Below are 19,563 nucleotides of genomic sequence, written 5' to 3'. Positions count from 1 at the left end.
TGAGGGATGAGGTTGTTTACGTTTGTGATTTTTTAGATTTCCGCTGTTATTAGGGTTATTTTAGGTGCATTACTGCTACTTGTGTACTGGTAAAAATTTCCTCTTACTTGATATCTTTTCTCCTGCTGTTGCTTTGCTTTCATGGAGTAATGACACTTTTCCATGTCATGATGAGCGATAATTTTGTCTCATCTTCTGATATATCGTTTTCATAGATTTGATAATTCTTTTTTCACCTCTGTTACTATATACTACATAACAGGTACAGTTTTTGGTTAGTAATGCGACGTTTTGAAATTTTGCTTGACTGGAATTGAGTTTTTCATTTTTTAATGATTTTTTTCGTTGCTCGCTAAACAGAAGAGTCATTGCTACTGATATCTAACTGGTAATTCAACGTCATCACAGTTTACATGCTAATTATGTTCAGCATCTTTGGTTACTTAAAGATTTGCTACAATTATTTTTTCCCGCTTCCTAAGTGATAACTTAGTCTCGATTAGAACAAGATTTTTCATCAAATTAAAGAATCCTTTGTATCTCACTGCTTGATAAATAGTAGGCTCCGTTTTTGGTCCAACATTTGATGTTTTTGATTCCCCTTCATCAGAACTGATGACATTTTGCTTGACTGAAATCGTAGGTTGGTTTCCAAAACTTCTTATATAATTTTTTGGGTGCTAATACAGATGAAACATCGCAGCTGATATTTTGCTGGTAATATGCCTTCGTAGCTGATAACATACTGTTCCACAGTTGGGTTTTCGTGAGTTTTGTTGCTTTTGTAATCTTTTTGAAGTTCCTTTCATTATAACTGACGCAATTATGCTCGACAGAATTGTGATGTTTTTGTTAACCAAATTGGCCTAATTTCGAGTTATTTGCGATTCCGCTACTAAATACAGATAACGTGTTGCTTCCGCTGATTACTTTAAACGTCGAGTGCCCGTTTGATAGATGCTGCTCCTTGATTGATTTCCTTTCATCGTAGTTTTCTTTACACGTTTGCCATGTTCTGGATTCCCCTTCTCGAACAATGATGCAATTTTTGTTGACTAAGAGATGAAGATTTTTATCAACTTTGGTTTCTTATGCGATGGTTTCATTTCCCGTTGTTACTAGGGTTACTTCAGGTGTATTTTTGCTACTTGTGTACTGTTTAATTTTTTCATTTCAATTGATAATTATGTTCAGTATTTTCCGTTACTTGGAGATTTTTACTCCCGCTGAGTGATAATTTTATATCGATTAGAACAGGATTTTTCATCAAATTAACAATTTTCCTCTATTCCACTCTTAACTAAATAGCAGGTGCCGATTTTGTTCAAATTTTGATGTTTTGGTTTCCCCTTCATGATAACTGCTGGCTGTTTCTTGACCGAAATGGCAGGTTTTTCAGTTTTTTGACCTCATGATTTTTGGATGCTCGCTAAAACATATGTATCATTGCTCCCGATATTTTGCTGGTAATTTAACTTCGTAACCTATAACATATGATGTTCCCCATTTGCTGCGGTTGTAATGTTTTTGGATTTCCTTTCATTATAACTGATGCAATTGTGCTCGATGGAATTGTGCTGTATTTGTTTAACAAATTGGCGTAATTCTGATTTATTTGGGATTCCTCTACTAAATTTAGATAAGGTGTTGCTTCTGCTGGTTATTTTACCTCCTGTGCCCGTTTGATAGATGTTTTTCAGTTACTTCTCGCCTCCGGTAGTAGTTTCTCTACTACTGTGATGTTCACATCAACTTTGTTTAAGATATTTGTTTGTGGTGATATTTTAGATTCCCTTGTTATTAGGGTTAATTCGTGTGTATAATTGCTGCTTTTGTACTGGTTATTTTATCTTAAATAATACTTATGTTCAGCACTATCTTTGGTTACTCGACGATTTATTACCACTTCGATAGCGAGCGTCCTGTTTTTTTTTATTTTTGGCAGTTTCGTTTTTAAAGGTAAAGTGTGAAAAAAACATTGGTTTTTAATAGGATCTATAGCTGAGTAAAGCAGCTATAATGGCCCTTGGATGGTTTTTTCTTAGTGAATTTTTTTGTTACGACGAGTTGACTTCACAATCACTGCGAGTCTGCTTTTGTTCATTGATTCTTGCAATTTTGACGGAATTGCGTGCGTAACGGTCGTTTTTCACTATAATTGCTCTTATTGCTCTTATTGGAGCAAGTTTTTTGTTCAATTGCGAGCTGAATTTTTTTTAAAGATTACCCTAGTCAAAAATGATTTCACTCTGATTTTTGCTAGCTTTAGTTAAAGGTAAGAGAGTTCAAGTAAGTATATCTAACTCTAAATGAAAGTTATTTTGCGCAGCTAATAGGAACAACACATAGGTTGAACAATTTCCTAAGAATTTGACTTCTCGTGGAACTTTTCTCTTCTTCGCTATCGTTTTTTCTAAGTCTTTTCGAGACTGCTGGTCTACGAAGCTATAGCAGCTCATTGCTGGAAATCTGCCGGATATGTTGAATCGTGAGAACTCTACACTAACAGGTGGTTTTGTTTTCGACTATAATATATTGCCTGTGAAAAACTTACTGTAAGAAAGTAGTTAGTTGTGAATTGGGAGTCAATCCAAAGGATCTCGTTTAAATTTTGTCAAAGTCATGTGAATGTAAAGACAAGATGAAATGATGAAGTAATGGTTAAGTGACTCTACTTGAAGTCACTGAGAACTTCTGGTGTTTATCGAGAACCGCCAAGCGGTTCGAGATATTAAGTCAGAATTTCGAAGTGACTTCTGCAAAGTCACTTAACCATGCTTAAAACACGAAACGCGCGCGTTTTAAAATGACGAAATTCAACTTCTGGCTAAGTAGCGACCTCTGGCATTTTAACTTCTGGCACTGCAGACTTTCGGCATGTTAAAATGTGCACGTGAGTGTTTTAAGTAAATTTAAAACTATCAACGATATAAATGAGTGGAATCGAAGTTATTTGTTTTGGCATCTTAGCTACACTAACAATGATATGCTGTCAGATGCCAATGTGTTAACATTGTGCGCCATTCACAGAATCATGCTAGCCGTCACATTGTTGCTAATTGCGAAGTTTTGGATTCCATTTAATCGTAATTGAGGCTATTTTTCTGATATAAGAGTTCTTCTACTTTTTGAGCGTCTTTTTTTTATCTCAATTGTTCATTTTTTTCGTTTTCCGGTGATTTTAATTTAGGCAGTGTCTTTCTCCTTTTTGTTTTCTTTTGGAGTTTGGCAGAATGTTTTCTGCCCTTTGTTCCTGTTTCAGTCCATGGAAATTTATTGGCTTTTTTGTATTTAGTGAACGGCAAATGCGGAGAAATGTTCCCCAAACAGCAGAGGTTTGAAATTTATACGTGCATATTAGTTTAATTGTGAATAGGAAAGTTTGTTGTTATTGCATTTTTTGGAGATACGATTTTCTTGAATATGGTTGTCAATCTATTAAAAAAAGCATTTTCAGGAGGGAGCCAACATTATTTTTGGGGTGCTTAACTTTCGTCTATATGGGACCGGGGGAGGTGTAGACGAAAAGAATCATATGCTAATAAAAATTAATTTTGTCGCTAAGTGCAGCACAGACAGACGGATTCTCTACTAGGTTGAAAGCATCCTAATCCTCTACTCTCATGACCAGTAACATGCTCCATAAAATTCTGTTCGAGCCTAGACCCCCTTTTTCAAAGGCAGGAATTGTTAAAAAAAATCCAGCTTCCTTTTTAATTATAGCTGATGATTCTTGTCCAATCTGTGTGGAACCATTTGGAAGTGAGCGCCTGTTTCACTCTGAATGTTGCAACAATGTCCTCCACACATCTTGCCTCAGACCGTACGTGTACAACGCGGGCACGTATTACCTCAAGTGTCCTTTCTGTCAAAACGTGAGGAAGTTCAAACAGCTGGTGGCCAAGTACGCAGGAATCCACATCCCAACGCGGGAGCCAACTTATGAAGACCATGACAGGATGGTGGTGGAATTGGTCTGTTGCTACGAAAATTGTCCGGATCCAGACTTGTAAGTCAGCCTTACTCACTTATTAAGAGATGTTGAAATATCTTATTTAACCTTTCTTTATTTTATTTCTTTATTTAGCCATGCAACCTTTTACATTTAAAATGAAGTGTTTGATTGATGAGGGGCATTGAGTTAGGGTTATTTTGATCACAGCACTGTTTTATCCAATGAAACAAAAGATGTCAAAATGAGTCAAATTTTCAAAATTATCTTGGAAGAGTGTTGCGTGCTTTGTATGCCGGTACGGTCAACAAATTTTAGTTCTCATGGTATATAAAAGGTCTCTTTTGTTTAGCTCGTTCTTTGCATCTGGAACTAGTCACTATAGCTCTATTCTATCATAGTTTGAATTTATGAGTTTACTCTATCGAATGAGTTCTAATCAACTGACAATAACTGTACCAACTTGACTACATTTATTGTGTCTTTATTAGTGTAATATATTCTATTCAGACTACATAATTTATCAGGGACAAGAGTTAACGGGAAAATATCAAGGCCGAAGTTTCGATTTTTCAAAGTAAAAATATGTATCTTATAAATATAAGTTACCCTTCTCAAGGAGGTAAAAAGTTTCTTCTTCTCTGCTTTGTAACCAATACACCAATGTAGGCAGAAGAGAGAAGTTTTTCAAAATTATACCTCTGGTCTCCCCGCATTTTTCGTGAAAAACTTTCGCCTTTTACTAAAGTTTTCCGTGTGGGGGGACAACTTGAGATTTGTCTCTTTTTCCGAACCTGCTCCGGTGGAGTGGGTAAACAAAATTTTGTAAGTTATTGAGTTGAAGATTTGAGGATTGCCCCGTACTACAACCATTTTTATTTGTCGATGAAACGTGTACGAACGACGGAAGCTGGGAAAAGCGTATTATGAAAAGTTCCGAGAAAATGGAAATAAGAAAACAGGATTTTGGTAAAATTACAAAATGGCTTTGGAGTCAAAATAAATTATCGGGCTTTGAGAAAAATATCTTTTTCAAATTGTTATACAATTGCATTCCGGATAAAGAAGTTCTTTGGAATCGGGGTTTGAAAAGCAATCCTATATGCTCTTTTTGCGATTCCGCTTTCGAAAACCTGTAACACTTATTTGACGATTGCCCCGTACTGCAACCATTTCTATACAGGCTGGGCGTTGAAAAAATGAGTGACCTCTTTACCGAGCTATCAACAAAGTAAGTTGAATCCGCAGCAATTGTTCTATATGACTCCTGGAAGTGTGAAGCTGATCAAACTGTATTCAAATTTAATTTACTGATGAGTGATTTTAAATAACGTTTTTTCTTAATCGGACAATTGTAGATCAATTCTATAGAAATTGAATTATTTGCATACTAAAGTTTTCCGTGTGGGGGGACAACTTGAGATTTGTCTCTTTTTCCGAACCTGCTCCGATGGAGTGGGTAAACAAAATTTTGGAAGTTATTGAGTTGAAGGTTTGAGGATTGCCCCGTACTACAACCATTTTTATATAGGCTTGGCGTTGAAAAACTGAGTGACCTCTTTACCGAGCTATCAACAAAGAAAGTTAAATCCGCAGCAATTTGTCTAAATGACTCCTGGACGTGTGAAGCTGATGAAACTTTATTCAAACTTAATTTTTTGATGAGTGATTTTAAATAAATTGGACAATTGTAGATCAATTCTATAGAAATTGAATTATTTGCATACAAAAGTTTTCCGTGTGGGAGACAACTTGAGATTTGTCCCTTTTTCCGAACCGGCTTCGATGGAGTGGGTCAACAAAACGTGAACAGTAATCAAAGTTTTGGAAGTTATTGAGTTGAAGGTTTGAGGATTGCCCTACAACCATTTTATTTTGAGGACTACAACCATTTTTATATAGGCTTGGCGTTGAAAAACTGAGTGACCTCTTTACCGAGCTATCAACAAAAAAGAACGTTGAATCCGCAACAATTGTTCTAAATGACTCCTGAACGTGTCAAGCTGATTAAACTTTATTCAAACCTAATTTACTGATGAGTGATTTTAATTAACGTTTTTTTAATCGGTCAATTGTAGATCAATTCTATATAAATTGAACTATTTGCATACTAAAGTTTTCCGTGAGGGAGACAAATTGAGATTTGTCCCTTTTCCGAACCTGCTACGATGGAGTGGGTAACCAAAAGGTGAACAGTAATCAAAATTTTGGATGTTATTGAGCTGAAGATTTGAGTCAATTGTTACCAGAAGCTAAATTTTTATTGATTTTAACGGGGAAAATTGTTGTTCAAAAATTTCATAAGTTGGTATTGGAGAAAGAGGAACGCCAGTTTTAGGTCTTAGATTCCAGTCTAGTTCATATACATGTAAGAATTCTAATTAAAAGAGTAGGAAAAAGGACAACTTTAAAAAATTGGAAATAAAATTATTTGGGAAGCAGTCGTTTGAGGGCAATTTCGAATTACCGAAGCGTTAACTTAGAATTTAAAAATATCCGACCACCATTGCAATTTATCTATTTGTAAACAAGCTTTGTAGCCATCAACGATTGTGGAAGCCGTGTCGACTCTCTTCATGGGTAAACAATGTTTGGTGCGCGTTGACTTCAAAAAAATTCGACCGTGTTTACAGGATTTGCTTAGTTCACATCTTAGGAAAGATGAGTTTCCCTGAAAATCTGCTCCGAACACTTGAACGTCTGTACTCAAAAATGCAAGCCAAATTTGAGTTTAAACCGGTACTTTACTGAACGTATAAAGCTTAGGAGCGTGATGGATGATTGCTGTCAGCGCAGAATTTCTCAAAAACCAGTACAATTCTTTCGTGCAAACGTTGCTTTTGCCGATGATCTAACTGTTTTAGCCTGTCAGACAAAACTGAAGAAGTTTTCAGTTTTATCGAGCGATTCTGTTGCGGAACACAGTTTAAAATTAACAGAGAGAAATAAAACATGGAGCTACAACACAATCGAAACTGCTTGAAGTTTGGCGGGGTGGTCCGGAGGCAGTATAGCTTAACTGAGCTTAACGAGAATGAAATTTTAAAACAGCTCCCGCAGGTGCAACCTTTTTCAATAAGTGCATGAGTCTGCGAGCCAAAGCAATTGAAATGCAATTGTTTTTCCAAAACTACTGCATATAGCCTGCCATTCTGAATTGTCTTAAAAGGTACTGAAGGCTTTCAGTAACTCGACAAAACGTATTTTGGGGCGACGGGCACAAAGTTGAGATTGCAACCCAATTTCTAGAACGTGAAGCAAGCAAGGGAGGGCGGATTGAGGGTATCCTAACCTGAAAGCAGCAATTGTGGCATAGAAAATAGTGGACTTGAAAAACGCCTGGTTGACAGCAAAAACTAATTTTTTTGGCAAAGATACGAGTTTTTTTTTTCAAAAATCGGTTGAACAAGGACATTAAAACAGGCTTACTAAAGTTGTTAAGATTGAATGCGAAAAATTGGTGATCGAAAACACGAAAGGCTGGCTAATACATGTGACCAGAAAAACATCATATCGGTCAATTTACGAAGCATGTCTTGGTAACATTTAATGACACAAGCCTGTTCGACAGCGGAATTTCGAAAAGTTGCGCTAATGTTAAAGTCACTAAACAATATATCCAACGAACCACACATTGGATGTGGAAGCAATTAAGGACGGATTTTGAATAAAAAACCTTTTCTACAGATTTCTTAAACTGCATTCCTGATGAACTTTTTGTGGAATACCGGTCTGAGCCAGCGTCCTCTTTGTGTTTTCTGCATTGAGAACTTCGAAAATGTCAAACATTTGTTCGAAGAATGCGACGTGCTTGGCATTGAAAATTAAATTTTACAGCATCATTGTAGAAAAATGAAAGCAACAACCCTAATATTATTTAGATCATGTAGCGATTTAAATGAAAAACTTACAGACTCCTTAAAAAGACTTTAATCTTTACAGACTCTGTGACTGTTGAATGAAAAAAAGAAAAAAATCGTTTTTTGAAGTTTCTCATTATGCATTTGTAGCTATACTGTGTTAAGTGACATGTTGCATTAGTAATGAAAATAATTGAATACTTAAGTTATCCGTGTAGGCGACAATTTGAGAATTGTTTTTAGTTGCAAAGCTGCTCTGATGCAATGGGGACATTAATCCAAATGTGGACATTAATCCAAATTTGGGAAGTTTGTGAGCTGGAGGTTTGAGCCAACTGTTATCGGAAGCTAAATTTCTATTGATTTTAACCGAGAGAATTTTTCAAATTTTTTTTCAAAAAAGGAAAGGAAAAAGGGGCAAGCCAGTTTTCGGTCCTAGAGTCTAGTCTAGTTTTTTCATACAAAATTTCTATTTAAAAGACTTGGAAAAGGAAGCGCTTTAAAAAATTGGAAGTGAAATTTTTCGGGAAGTGGTTGTTTGGGGGCAATTTTGATTTTCTCAATTGTTAACTTCGAATTTAAGAGTATCCGATCACCATTGCAATCTGCAGTCTATCTAATTGTAAACAAGCTTTGTAGCCATCAACGATTGACAACGCCGTGTCGATTCTTTTTATGGGTAAACAATGTTCGGCGAGGGTTGACTTATCAAAAGTATTCGAACGTGTTTACAGGTTTCAATTATTTCACATCTTAGGAAAGATGAACTTCCACTTGAACGTCTGTCCTCCAAAAACGGAAGCCAAATTTTAGTTTGAACGAGCACTTACCTGAAGGTATAAAGCCTGGGAGGGGCGTCCTGGACGCCCGCTGTCAGCGCTGCTTCTTATTGTTGCCGTAGAGCCCCTTCTTGATAATTTGCGGATCCAAAAGTGATTTGAATAATTTGTTCTCCAAAAAAGTTTTCTGTCGTGGAATACAATTCAAAAGTAAGTCTTGTACAAAAGTCATGTTTTATGTGCAGATGAATGAGTAGCGACCGCGACAAAAATCAATCTCAGATTTACGTTGCAGGCTTACTTTGAAGGCTTATGAAGAAAAAATCGAATTGATGGAGAAAATTTTATGTGATAGCGAAAGTACTTCAACAAGTTTTTGAAATTTTCAGTAAAACAAATGTCATCATTTTTCTCAAAGTCTCAAGAATTTTGACTTTGAAAAATTTCAATTTGGAAACCCTCTTGGGCAAAAGGAAGAAAACGAAAACCTCTCTGCGATCTCCAACGAAAAGTAAACCAACGTTGAATTGGTTGGTCAAACATAAGAGTGATAATTCTTGCAGCAAAATTAATTGATATTAAAAATTGTTTATTTGGGGTTGAGTTTCTAAAACAAAATTTTGTTAAGTGGAGAGGAGGAAGTCGGAAAATACCGCAACCTCTGAGTGAGGCAAAGAGTGTCAGGTTCATATTTTGGATTCAAAAATTTGGATCAAGCTCAGTGCAAAGATTTTTCAGGTAACACAATTTTACGGACAGAAAAACGTTAATCTATTTCTCGTTGAATTAATTCGGGCGGCCGGAAGCTTGAAAAACGCAGTACAGAAAATTCTCGAGAAACTGAATCTAAGCAAGCACGATTTTGGCAAAGGAAAGAAATGGCTTTTGAGTCAACGTTAATTATCGCGTTTTGAGAAGAACATCTTACTTTGCTACTTTTTTATTACAAGTCAAATTACACTATAGGGTTTTGAGAAAAACTTTTTACTTTAATGCTTCATTAGTACTACTTAGTTACTTTAACCGGTATTTCCGATTGGAAGTTCTTTGGTTTCGGGGACTGAAAAGTGTGAAAACTGAGTGACCTCTTCACAGATTTATCAACGAAGAAATTTAAATGAACAGCAATTCTTCTCTGACTCCTGGACATGTGAACACGATGAATTTGTTCAAACTTAAACTACTGATGAGTGATTTCAATTAACTTTTTTAAGAAGTTCGAGGGCGGTAGTGTATAAAAGCAATAGAACATAATTTTTTGGCGTACTTAAATTTTCTGTGTGGGGGACAGTTTATTTTTTCTTCTGCCAAACCTGCTCCGAAGGAGTGAATAGCCCAAATGTGAACCTTAATCCAAAATCTACAAGTTATTTAGCTGGAGGTCGAAGACAACTATTAGCGGAAGTTAATGTTTAATGGTATTAATGCATCGATTATTGTTCCTTTTTTTCAAAATTTGGCATAGGAAAAAGAGCAACAACGTTTTTAGTTCCTAGAGTCTAGTCTAGTTCCTATTCACATAAAAATGTATTTAAAGGAGTTGGAAAAGGGAGCACTTTCAAGTTGGAAATAAATTTGAAAAAAAAATCTTTTGGGAAACGGTAGTTTGAGGGCGAGTTCGGTTTTCTATAGCGCTATTGTTTTCTATAGCGCTATTTTTGATTTTAAGAATATCCGATCTACATTGCAATCTGCAGTTTATCGAATTGTAAGTAAACCCAAAAGCAAGCTGTCTCACGATTGTGATTTTTTGGCTTGGAAGATTACCATAAATCTGTCCTTTACCAGAAATGTTTGTTTTTGAGCTAGCTAAGATTTCTGTGGAATAAAGGATTATTAAACAAGGAATAAATTACGTTGAAAAATTTCTAAATTATTTTTTATTTTTAGAATTAACTTTGAAATTAATGGAAAGCTGTTTGATTATAAAGGTTCAACTTTTTATTACTGCAAACATGTGATTGAAAATGGAATTCGACATTGCCAACAAAAATGAAAATTAAGTTTTTAAAAAGATTACGAACAAAAATTTCTTAGTTTTATAGAGTATAATTTTTCGTTTCTAGTTTTTAAGGAGTATCATTTGTCCGAAGAATTGATGAATCAAGAGTCGAAATGAAAAGAGATGGGAAAAATTTGTTCGAAGTTTATCAACATAATGCCTGTTGTCAATTCATTTTGTGTAACAATCTAGAATCCAATTGTTGGCTTCTGGAATGGGATAGAAAACACTAAATAACGGAGTAAAAATCAGCAAAAAGTGAACGAGAAAAACAAATGTTGAATTGTTTTTGAGACAAAACAACTTCTACAAATTTTCTGTGCGGTGGATTGCTGTGCTTATTCGTCATAGTCCGTATCTTTGATCATCTTCTTTGATCGCAAAGGATGCAAACAAGATTTCGATAAATCTTTAAAGTGATTCCTTTTACATTTGAGGTTGCAGCTCGATTGGCATTAACATTAAAAGCGGTTTCGGTCATTTGGTTTTCGTTCTAAATGGTTAGTATTTTTTTTGCTTTTTGTGTTGGTAGCCTTATTTTCTCAAATTTTAACTTGAGTTAACATGTAGTTATGCGGTTGTTGCAAATGATGTCTTAATATATATGAATTGAGTTTTGTTATGAATTGTATATGATCATTGGCACTTGTATGATTAACAAAAATATGTTGATGTTCGTCAATTGCACATACGTACCGATTTTTCGGTAGACACATTTGACTTTTTGTCCTTAAAAACAGAATAAACAGGTAGCGCCAAATTAGTGACAGGATAAACACGTGCCTAGTGTTATGAAGCTATCGGGAAGGGCGTTGTTAAAGGTGATAGGTCATTTGTAAGAGTTTTTGAGCCCAAAATGTTGCAATTTTTCGTGTTTTTTCGCCATTTTTCAAATTTTTTTTTATACCAGTCTGACTTAAAGCTGTTTAAAGTTGATTAAGGTCTTTTGCAAGACATAAGTAATATTTTTGGCCATTTTAAGAGCTCTATGTTTTGATAATCCAAACAAAAACACGCTAATTTATACTTTTTCACAATTTTTTCAACCTTTTTGAAAATTTTGATTTTTTGAGATTTTTCAGCCCTAGGTGTCAAGGAAACTCCTTTAGGGTTTGATAATATGGTACTACATAGTTTCTAGTGGCATTGGAATGGTTTTCAACATTTTACCAACACGATTTTTTGCATTTTTTGACAAAACTTGCTATTTTTTTTAAAAAAATTTGACATTTATTGTCATCATTCAAGTGTTTCCAGACCCATGGGCCAGAGGACCTCCTTAAGGGTTTTATAATAAGTTACTGAAAAATTTTTTTGATCATGGAATAGTTTTTAACTTTTTATTATCGCAAGTGTTAGCAATTTTTTGATAAATCTTGCAGTATTTTTGAAATTGTCATTTTTTAGGTTTCTATAGTCTCAAGATCCACGGAACATCTAGTGTTTGATTATAGGTTAGTGCACAGTTTCTAGTTGTAATGGAATGTTTTTCAAGTTTTCAATATCAAAAATTTAAGCAATTTCTTAAAAAAAATTCATGATTTTGAATATTTTATTTTTTTTTTTGGATTTTTCCGGCACCAGGGGCCCCGGGACTTTCTTCGAGGTTTGATAATTAACTGTTGCATAGTTTCTAGTGTTAAAGAAATGGTTATCAATATTTTAATGCTCAAGTTTTGGCAATTTTTTGATAAAATTCAAATTTTTAAATTTTCGAAAAATTATTACTTTCCAAGTTTATGGATTTTTATGAGCCTGTGAACCTGTGAGTTTTACTAACAACCCTAGATAACTAGAAGTTGAAGTGTAAAATCTCATCCTGCATGTTCCTAGTCCTCTCTCTCTCTCTCTCTCTCTCTCTCTCTCTTTCTCTCTCTCTTTATCTACCTGTTTGTTGGGGCTTCATTCCTTCTCTTTTTCGTTAACGTTTTTTCTCTCGCTTACTCTAACTCTCTCTCTCTCTCTCGCTTTCTCCCTTAACTCTTTTGTTGATGCCGAACTTCAACTGCTGTTGTGGCGTGATGTCATCATCTATTACCCTCACCTCACCCCCTTCCAGTTAACCGTGGCTAGCTACTGACAAAGCCAACCGCTCGCCGGTCATTTGAGAGCTATTCGCCCGACGTTAGTCGGTTATGTTTTTCGTTTTACATGAATTACGTATTGTAGTGAATACGGTCAAAGTCAAAAGAGCAAAAAAAACGGGATAAACATATTAAGACCGTTCATTAAGCTCATAAGTTTTGTCCTTATAGTGAGAATGATTAAAATTGCCGCGTGAGCTAACTTTTTCTTGGCGAGAGGTTTTTGTTAAGGCGCTGCATTGAATGAATGAACGGTTGCCTTTGAAAAGTTTTGAGAGATTGGCGCATATAGACAACAGTTTTAAGCCGCCTTTTTGTCGATTGGGTCCAAGATTTTTTATGGTAACTTGTTTTTTTGTAGAAGTGTTCGATGTCGCATGAATATGCAAGCATATGAAACCGATAACACAATGCTTTTGAGAGCCTAATAATGCGTTTCAAGTTTGATGATGGCTCATATTCCTTATTTATATTGTCAATTGTTGGCTTTTTCTCATTAATTTCTTAATTTTTGGATTTTTGGATAGGCAATTTTTTGATTGTTTCTGAATTGGATGCCTCTTATTGAAGTGAGGTTTTTCGCTTTAATAAAATTTTACACGTACTAATCCGATTTCGACGGTTTTTGTCCAAGTATTCTAAGTTTTTTGTTTGTATTTTAAGTTTAATTACCATAAAAATTCTTTCGATGAACCTTCGCTGTTTTTGGTTTCGTTTTGTTGCTAATTGAATTGTTTTTGGCAATAAGTTTTTGAAGTTCAGTGAAAAGTTCCATATTTTGAACATCCTTTTTCGCATTGTTTTCATACTGTTTTGCAATTGAGCTGTTTACATTGTTTTCATATTAATCAATTTTCATACCTCGTTTTAAAATGCTCTCGTAGAGAAGCAATTATTGTAAACGTGTCTTTTTTCATGCAAAATTTTTGCTTGACAGTTTTGACTTTTCGAGTGACTTTTACGCCCTTGAATTTTTGCGTTTCGTGTGATCTGAAACTCTCTCTCAATCACAATTCAAGCAGCTGAACTCATTTGCCGGAAATTTGATGCTATATGTCAACTGAAAAATGCGCCGATTCTGCTGCCATTTTTCACTTTAAATATTAATAGTGTTATGTGTTAACCTATAATGTGGTTATTTGAATGCCACTATTGAACGTCTTAGTTCCATTTAGGCTCCCCTTCCCCCCTCCGATTGAAACAGGCTGCAACTGATAATAGCTGCCACTATTGTTCGAGAGCAATTCTTCCGACGTTTAGTCGGTTATGTTTTTAATTGGTAGCATTGATAAAAATTTTTGGACTGTGAGTGTAACGGGATGCACAATTACGTTTATGCAAGCCAAAATTTTTTGTATGCCCTTGCAATTGAGTTTTCAAGCAAAGTTTTAACGTTTGAAATTGAATTTCCTTAGCGTTTTCTGTGATGGTTTTAATTTTGAGTAGTTTGGATCTCCAACAAAAGAGAATTGTATCTTTTTTTCGAGCTCTGTGTTTTTCAGATCGTTGTCATGAGTTCGTGGCCCGTTCCGTTTTTTGAGCGTACTAGTATTTGTGTATCCAAAGGTTTCTGGACAGTTTTTACTGTTTTCAATATTTTTCTGAACATCATGTTTTGCCAAATCAAAGTTTTTTCTGTCAAAATTTCGTATTTTGTTTTAAACCTGTGCGGCTTTGTAAGGTTTCTGAATGATGTCGTAGTTGTTCTTTATTAGCTTGTTTCAATGAGGTCATTAATCAAACCTGGTGAGGTAAATAATAATAAAAGTCTTAACACAAAAGATAATGTGTCAGCTAAAGTGTAGGTTTTGTTTTTGAGGTTCCGACGCTTGGAGTCGCTTCCGGAATTCTTGCGGCTTTGTTTTTTGTCATCAAGGTTTTTGTCCTGACCATACGACGTCACTATCAATTCAAATTTCCAATTTGTTAATTCATTCATTCATAAAATTTCGTTATAAATGTGTACTTGGCGGCATTTTTCACTCTTAATGGAGCGAGTTTTATTCTTCTTTCGTTGGTTTTCTTTTTGATCACGATGACTTTCCTCACCATCAAAATGTCTTCTCTCTATTTCAATTCAAAGAGATAAGGTCAACTGAGTGTGTGTCAGTTTAATTGAAGATTATTTGGGAGCTGCTTATACCAGCAGCTATAAGTTGTACAGATTCTTGGAAATCAAACTATAACTTCTCGCCAAATAATATAGAGAAGAGATATTAAGAAATATATCGGAAAATATATAAATTCTCGGCAAATATATGAAGTTTATTTTGGTTCTGCTATTAATTTTTGAGACTGCAGATCTACGAAGTTGTCGGGTCTGTTTTTTTGGCAACTTGTGAGCTATGCTTTTTTCGCTTGACCGTTTTGGTTTTGGAGTGACTTTTACGCCCGTCACTTTTTGCGTTTCGTGTGATCCAAAATTCTCTCTCAATCACAATTCAAGCAGCTGAACTCATTTGGTGGAAATTTAATGCTAAAGTTAAAATGAAAAGTGCGCCGAATCTGCTGCCATTTTTCACTTTATATCTTCATAGTGGTATATATTAGCCTCTAATGTGGTTATTTGAAGCACACTATTGAATTTCTTTGTCCTATCTAGGCTCCCCGGCTGAAGCAGGCTGCAATTGATTAGAGTTATCACTAGTTTTTCCTTAGCAATTCTTCCGACGTTTAGTCGGTTATGTTTCGTACTTTCATCGTTTCATGTTCTGTTCAATTTCTTCCTTTTTTCGTATTGTTTCATATTGTTTTCATGCTGTTTTGAAATTGCGCTGTTTTCACGTCTTCCTGAGACAGGAAAAGAAGATGGCTCTGTAATTTGTTAAACATCCTTTGCTTAATAACAAAATCAACGTATTTTTACCTCATTTTTTTTCATTTTCCTTTTCCAGAAATTGCGATTTAATTTTTTATAAAAAATCTTTTTCACAATGTATGTACCTATATTTTTATTCGCCTTGCCTTTGATTTATTTATTGGAAGTCTTTGATTTGTACTAATAATTTTTGTCTTTTTCCTTTGAATTCTTCTGTCTCTAGTCTGTTCCATTATTATTTTCGATTTTTGGCCACTGTTTTGTGGCAATGCGTTAATTGTGACTTAAAGCGACAACTAATGTCCAAAGTTTATTTAATTACCAATTGATTACTGTTTTTGTTAAAAAATAGTGTTTCGATTTAGAGTACTTTCTGAAATTGATAAGTTTTGTAACGATTTTTGGCCATGTCTTGCTCTTTTTCGTTTTACATATGTTCACAAAGCAAAGCTGAAGAAAAATGAAATTTTATGATTGACTTCTTCCTCTCACCAACGGCAGTTGCGCGCGTGGCTTCATTTCTCAATCTTTTTAGCCAACGTTTTTAGCTCATTTGCGTGATTTTGATCATACGTGACTGACCTTACTCAATAAAATAATTTTTGAACTTTAAAACTGAAGTTTAATTTTAATTAGTTTAAGGTCAAAGGAACTCATATGTGTAATAAATGTTCTGCGCAATGAATTTTAACAAGCTTTGCTAATTTATCGCTGAATGTTTTTAGATAGCTTTTTGAGCGGCGTCGATAATTTTTTCAACTTTATCTGTATCTGTTTTTATCTCTATTATACGGCACGCAATTATATTCTTTCGCAGCTATTCCGCCAATCTGCCGGCTGTATCCTATTCCACCTTTTGTTTTAATTTTCTAACAAGAGCTCTACTGTTTCCGAATTATTGATGCTGGAAATGTAGAAAAGATTCTCAAATTATTTTAGATTGAAAACGACACCTTATCGAAAAATGCTGAATGTGATGATATCGTGTTGTATGTTTAGATGTATAGACAACGAGGACTGGCGACTAATCAAGTGCACAATCTGTGGGAGTAGAGCCATGCATGTCATGTGTGTAGCAAAGGCATTCTCACACAACAGGTAAGTAAAGTCATACTTTCTAGTCAAAACTAACTAGCCCTCTAACTATTCCATGATAGGAACAAAGCGGAGCCAACAGCCTTTCTTTCGCAGGGATTAGTTTTATGTTGCAAGTACTTGAAAGAAATGCGTGAATTCATCGTCCTCAATTGAGAGTACTCACAGAAAACAAAAAATTAAAAAAAAATCTGCGTAAAATTACAGTAAGCATCTTACTGGGTAAGTTTATTCATGGAGTTTTGCCATAGTCTTGCAAATTATTTCTTCCAAGGTTTGTTTGCCCTGACTGTGGAGACAATGATGCTTACGAGGCATGTCACAGGGTACAAGTGAGAGTGGGCAGTGGAACTACAGTGGGTAGAATGTTCCCATGGCAGTTCTATTCACTCAAACAAATGCTTCACTCTGTACAGATCCCATTCGGACATGACCCGCAACTGGACGTTAAGAATAAAGGTATATGCCCAATTAGGCTCAAGCACGGCTGTGATCGGACATCATCTCGTTAATGATAAACTCAAGGCCGACTTTGAGTCGTAAGCTCGTTCACATGCTCAAAACTCGCTACCAGAGTATGTTAATAAAGGTTTGATCATTAACAGCTTGCTGTCTAAAGTTTATGCTTTGCACAAAACGCGTAATGAGAATATTGTTTGTCGCACTTTTAGAAAAGGTCATAAGATCTTTGTCAAAAGTTTTGTCATAATGACGTCGATGTCTAATCCGCGTTTTTGGCACTTGTTTTAATTGCTCTCTAACGAAGATTGTAGGAATTATACGTATGCATACATATGCATGGTTTGAAGGGCGGCTTAGATTCTGAGTGTTTTTTTGTCATGTTAGTTTTTGAGAGCGAGAAAGTGAAGTGTGAAAAATGAAAAATGTTTGCTAAGGGAGAGAAAAATGTTCTTTCACTTGTGGCATTTCAGAGGCGTTTTGTTCAGTTTTAACGTAATTCTCCCTTATAATGGTTCAACTAGGCTACAGTTTGGAATTTCAAGATTTATTCTTGGTAAAAAGTTGGCGTTTCATGATTTAACTTTAAGTAATTTTAGACCCCCTTTTTAAACCGTTTACTGGTCTATAATTTTAATTTCCTGTCAAAATTGGATTAATTGGTGAACTATTTCACAAATTTGTCTACGTTTTTTTTTCCACGTCGCTCAGTTTTCTTTCTATGTCTTTACCTTTAGAAGATTTTCGCTACAATTGTCAATTTCTACATCCCTGTAGTTAACTGGAGCAAGTATTTAAATTGTTTGTTAGACTTAAGATATTATTAAAATTTTTGATCAATTCGACGTTTATGGTAGTTTGGAAATTCTTGTTAAAGTTGACTGGGTCTGCAAATGATCTCAAGTTCTGTTTAGTTTGTAATAATTTCTGCGTTTTTGGTTGTTTCATGTATTTTGTATCTCGTTCAGATCCCTTTCTCGAACTTTACATGCAAATGTTTTTTTTATCAGAGCGTTGAGTTGGACTTCTGATAGACGAAACTTGTAAAGTGGTTTTTTTGGGTAAATTTTTGACGGTTTCCTTAGAAAAAGTTTCTTTTAATTATTCAGTAATTTTCTACCGTTGGACAATGCATGTTCTCTTCTTTGGAAACACATCTTTGTTTGATAGTTAGTTTTGATATTTGCAGCATTTTCAAAAACTGTTCGATGAATAATAAATTTATATATTGCCTCAAAAGTCTAGAATACCCTAAATTTAATTAAGCGTCAAAAATTATTTTTGTTTTATTGTAATATTGTTTGTACTAATTTAGCATTTGAATTTTATTGCTGATTTTTTTATGCCTTTATGCAATTTTTTTGATTTTTAACATCAAAAATGTTGCCATTTTTATCGGTCTGTTATATAAGCAACTGTTAAAAATGTTTCTGTTATAATGACATCGGCATTCTGTGAAATTTAGTAACACTACTGACTGTACCAAACTGTAGATTTCTGCTGCTGCTTATTCTTTGGTGAATTATATCCTTAGCAGTCCTTGAGGTATTTTAATTAATTGTTCTCCTATGAAATTTGCATTAATTGTATTAGCATTTTTCGTTTTGTCTGGTCACTGTTTGGTCTGACCACCAAATTTTTGCGAATTTCGGTGTTGAGAAACGGAACAAGCAGGTAAAGCTCCAGGGCATTCACATGGTGAGCAGTATTATGCGATTCTCTAAAGAGACACAAAATCACTTTTTGCTGGGCGATTCTTCCAGTTTGACTCCAGATTGCCCCGTTCCCCTCCAGTTTATTAATTGCTCTCAAACGAAGTTTTTAGTTTTTTTTCACGTTTTTCGTCATTTTTCTGGGTTTTTAATTGCTTTCAAACGACGTTTGTAGCAATGGTTAGTCCTGTTTGTCCTTTTATGCGATTTTTCGCTCGACCAATTTTTCATCTGACCCATTTGACTTTTTGTCCTCAAAAACGGGATAAACAGGTAGCGCCCAGTAGGCATTAAGCTTTCTTAGAGCCTTTGCCTTTCAGCTCACTAGTCTCCAACAATGCGATTCACAAACTGTTTTGGAGACTTATACTTATGGTATGAAGAGCGGTTTTTAGAATTTGACCCTCCCACATCACCCCCCTCCCCCCAATTCACGCCAGGCCAATTCAGGCCATGAAAGCTACTATGGGGTTTGATAATAGGTTACTGCATAGTTTTTTGTGGCAATGGGATTGTTTTCAACATTTTATTATCACGAATTTTAGCATTTTTAAGTTTTCAAAAAAAAATTATTTTTCAGTTTTTTTTTTTCGTCAATGGCCAGGTAACCTCGCCTAGGGTGTGGATATATGATGCTGCTTATTTCCTGAGGGCATTTGAATGGGTTCCAATATCGCTAATTTTTATAGCTGCGAAGCTGTAAGCTGAGTGGATCTATATTGCGGTGCTCTTGGTTTTTTTTTCGTCGTCTGGCGCTCTTTTTCGTTTTACATTTTTTCATCAATTTTCTGAAATAATTTTC

General features: G+C 35.0%; 1 protein-coding gene and 1 non-coding gene across 2 annotated transcripts in view; both read left to right on the top strand.

The window, feature by feature from the left end:
• LOC142354772 (uncharacterized) overlaps positions 1 to 19,563 on the top strand; it is a 90,590-nt gene that overhangs the window by 68,247 nt on the left and 2,780 nt on the right. Inside the window, exons 3-5 of the mRNA XM_075407155.1 lie at positions 3,724 to 4,009; positions 16,495 to 16,593; positions 16,865 to 17,049. Coding sequence (XP_075263270.1) covers positions 3,724 to 4,009; positions 16,495 to 16,593; positions 16,865 to 17,049 — 570 coding nt within the window. The remainder of the gene's footprint in view (positions 1 to 3,723; positions 4,010 to 16,494; positions 16,594 to 16,864; positions 17,050 to 19,563) is intronic.
• Positions 4,650 to 4,765, top strand: LOC142354783 (U5 spliceosomal RNA). The gene has a single exon (XR_012761117.1). It is a non-coding gene; the product is annotated as a U5 spliceosomal RNA (small nuclear RNA).

The sequence above is a fragment of the Convolutriloba macropyga genome, chromosome 15 (genome assembly GCF_964194025.1).
Source record: "Convolutriloba macropyga chromosome 15, txConMacr16.3, whole genome shotgun sequence".
NCBI classification, from domain to species: Eukaryota; Metazoa; Xenacoelomorpha; order Acoela; family Convolutidae; genus Convolutriloba; species Convolutriloba macropyga.
Note: the sequence above shows the minus strand (reverse complement) of the source record. Positions and strands in the feature narration are given on the sequence as shown.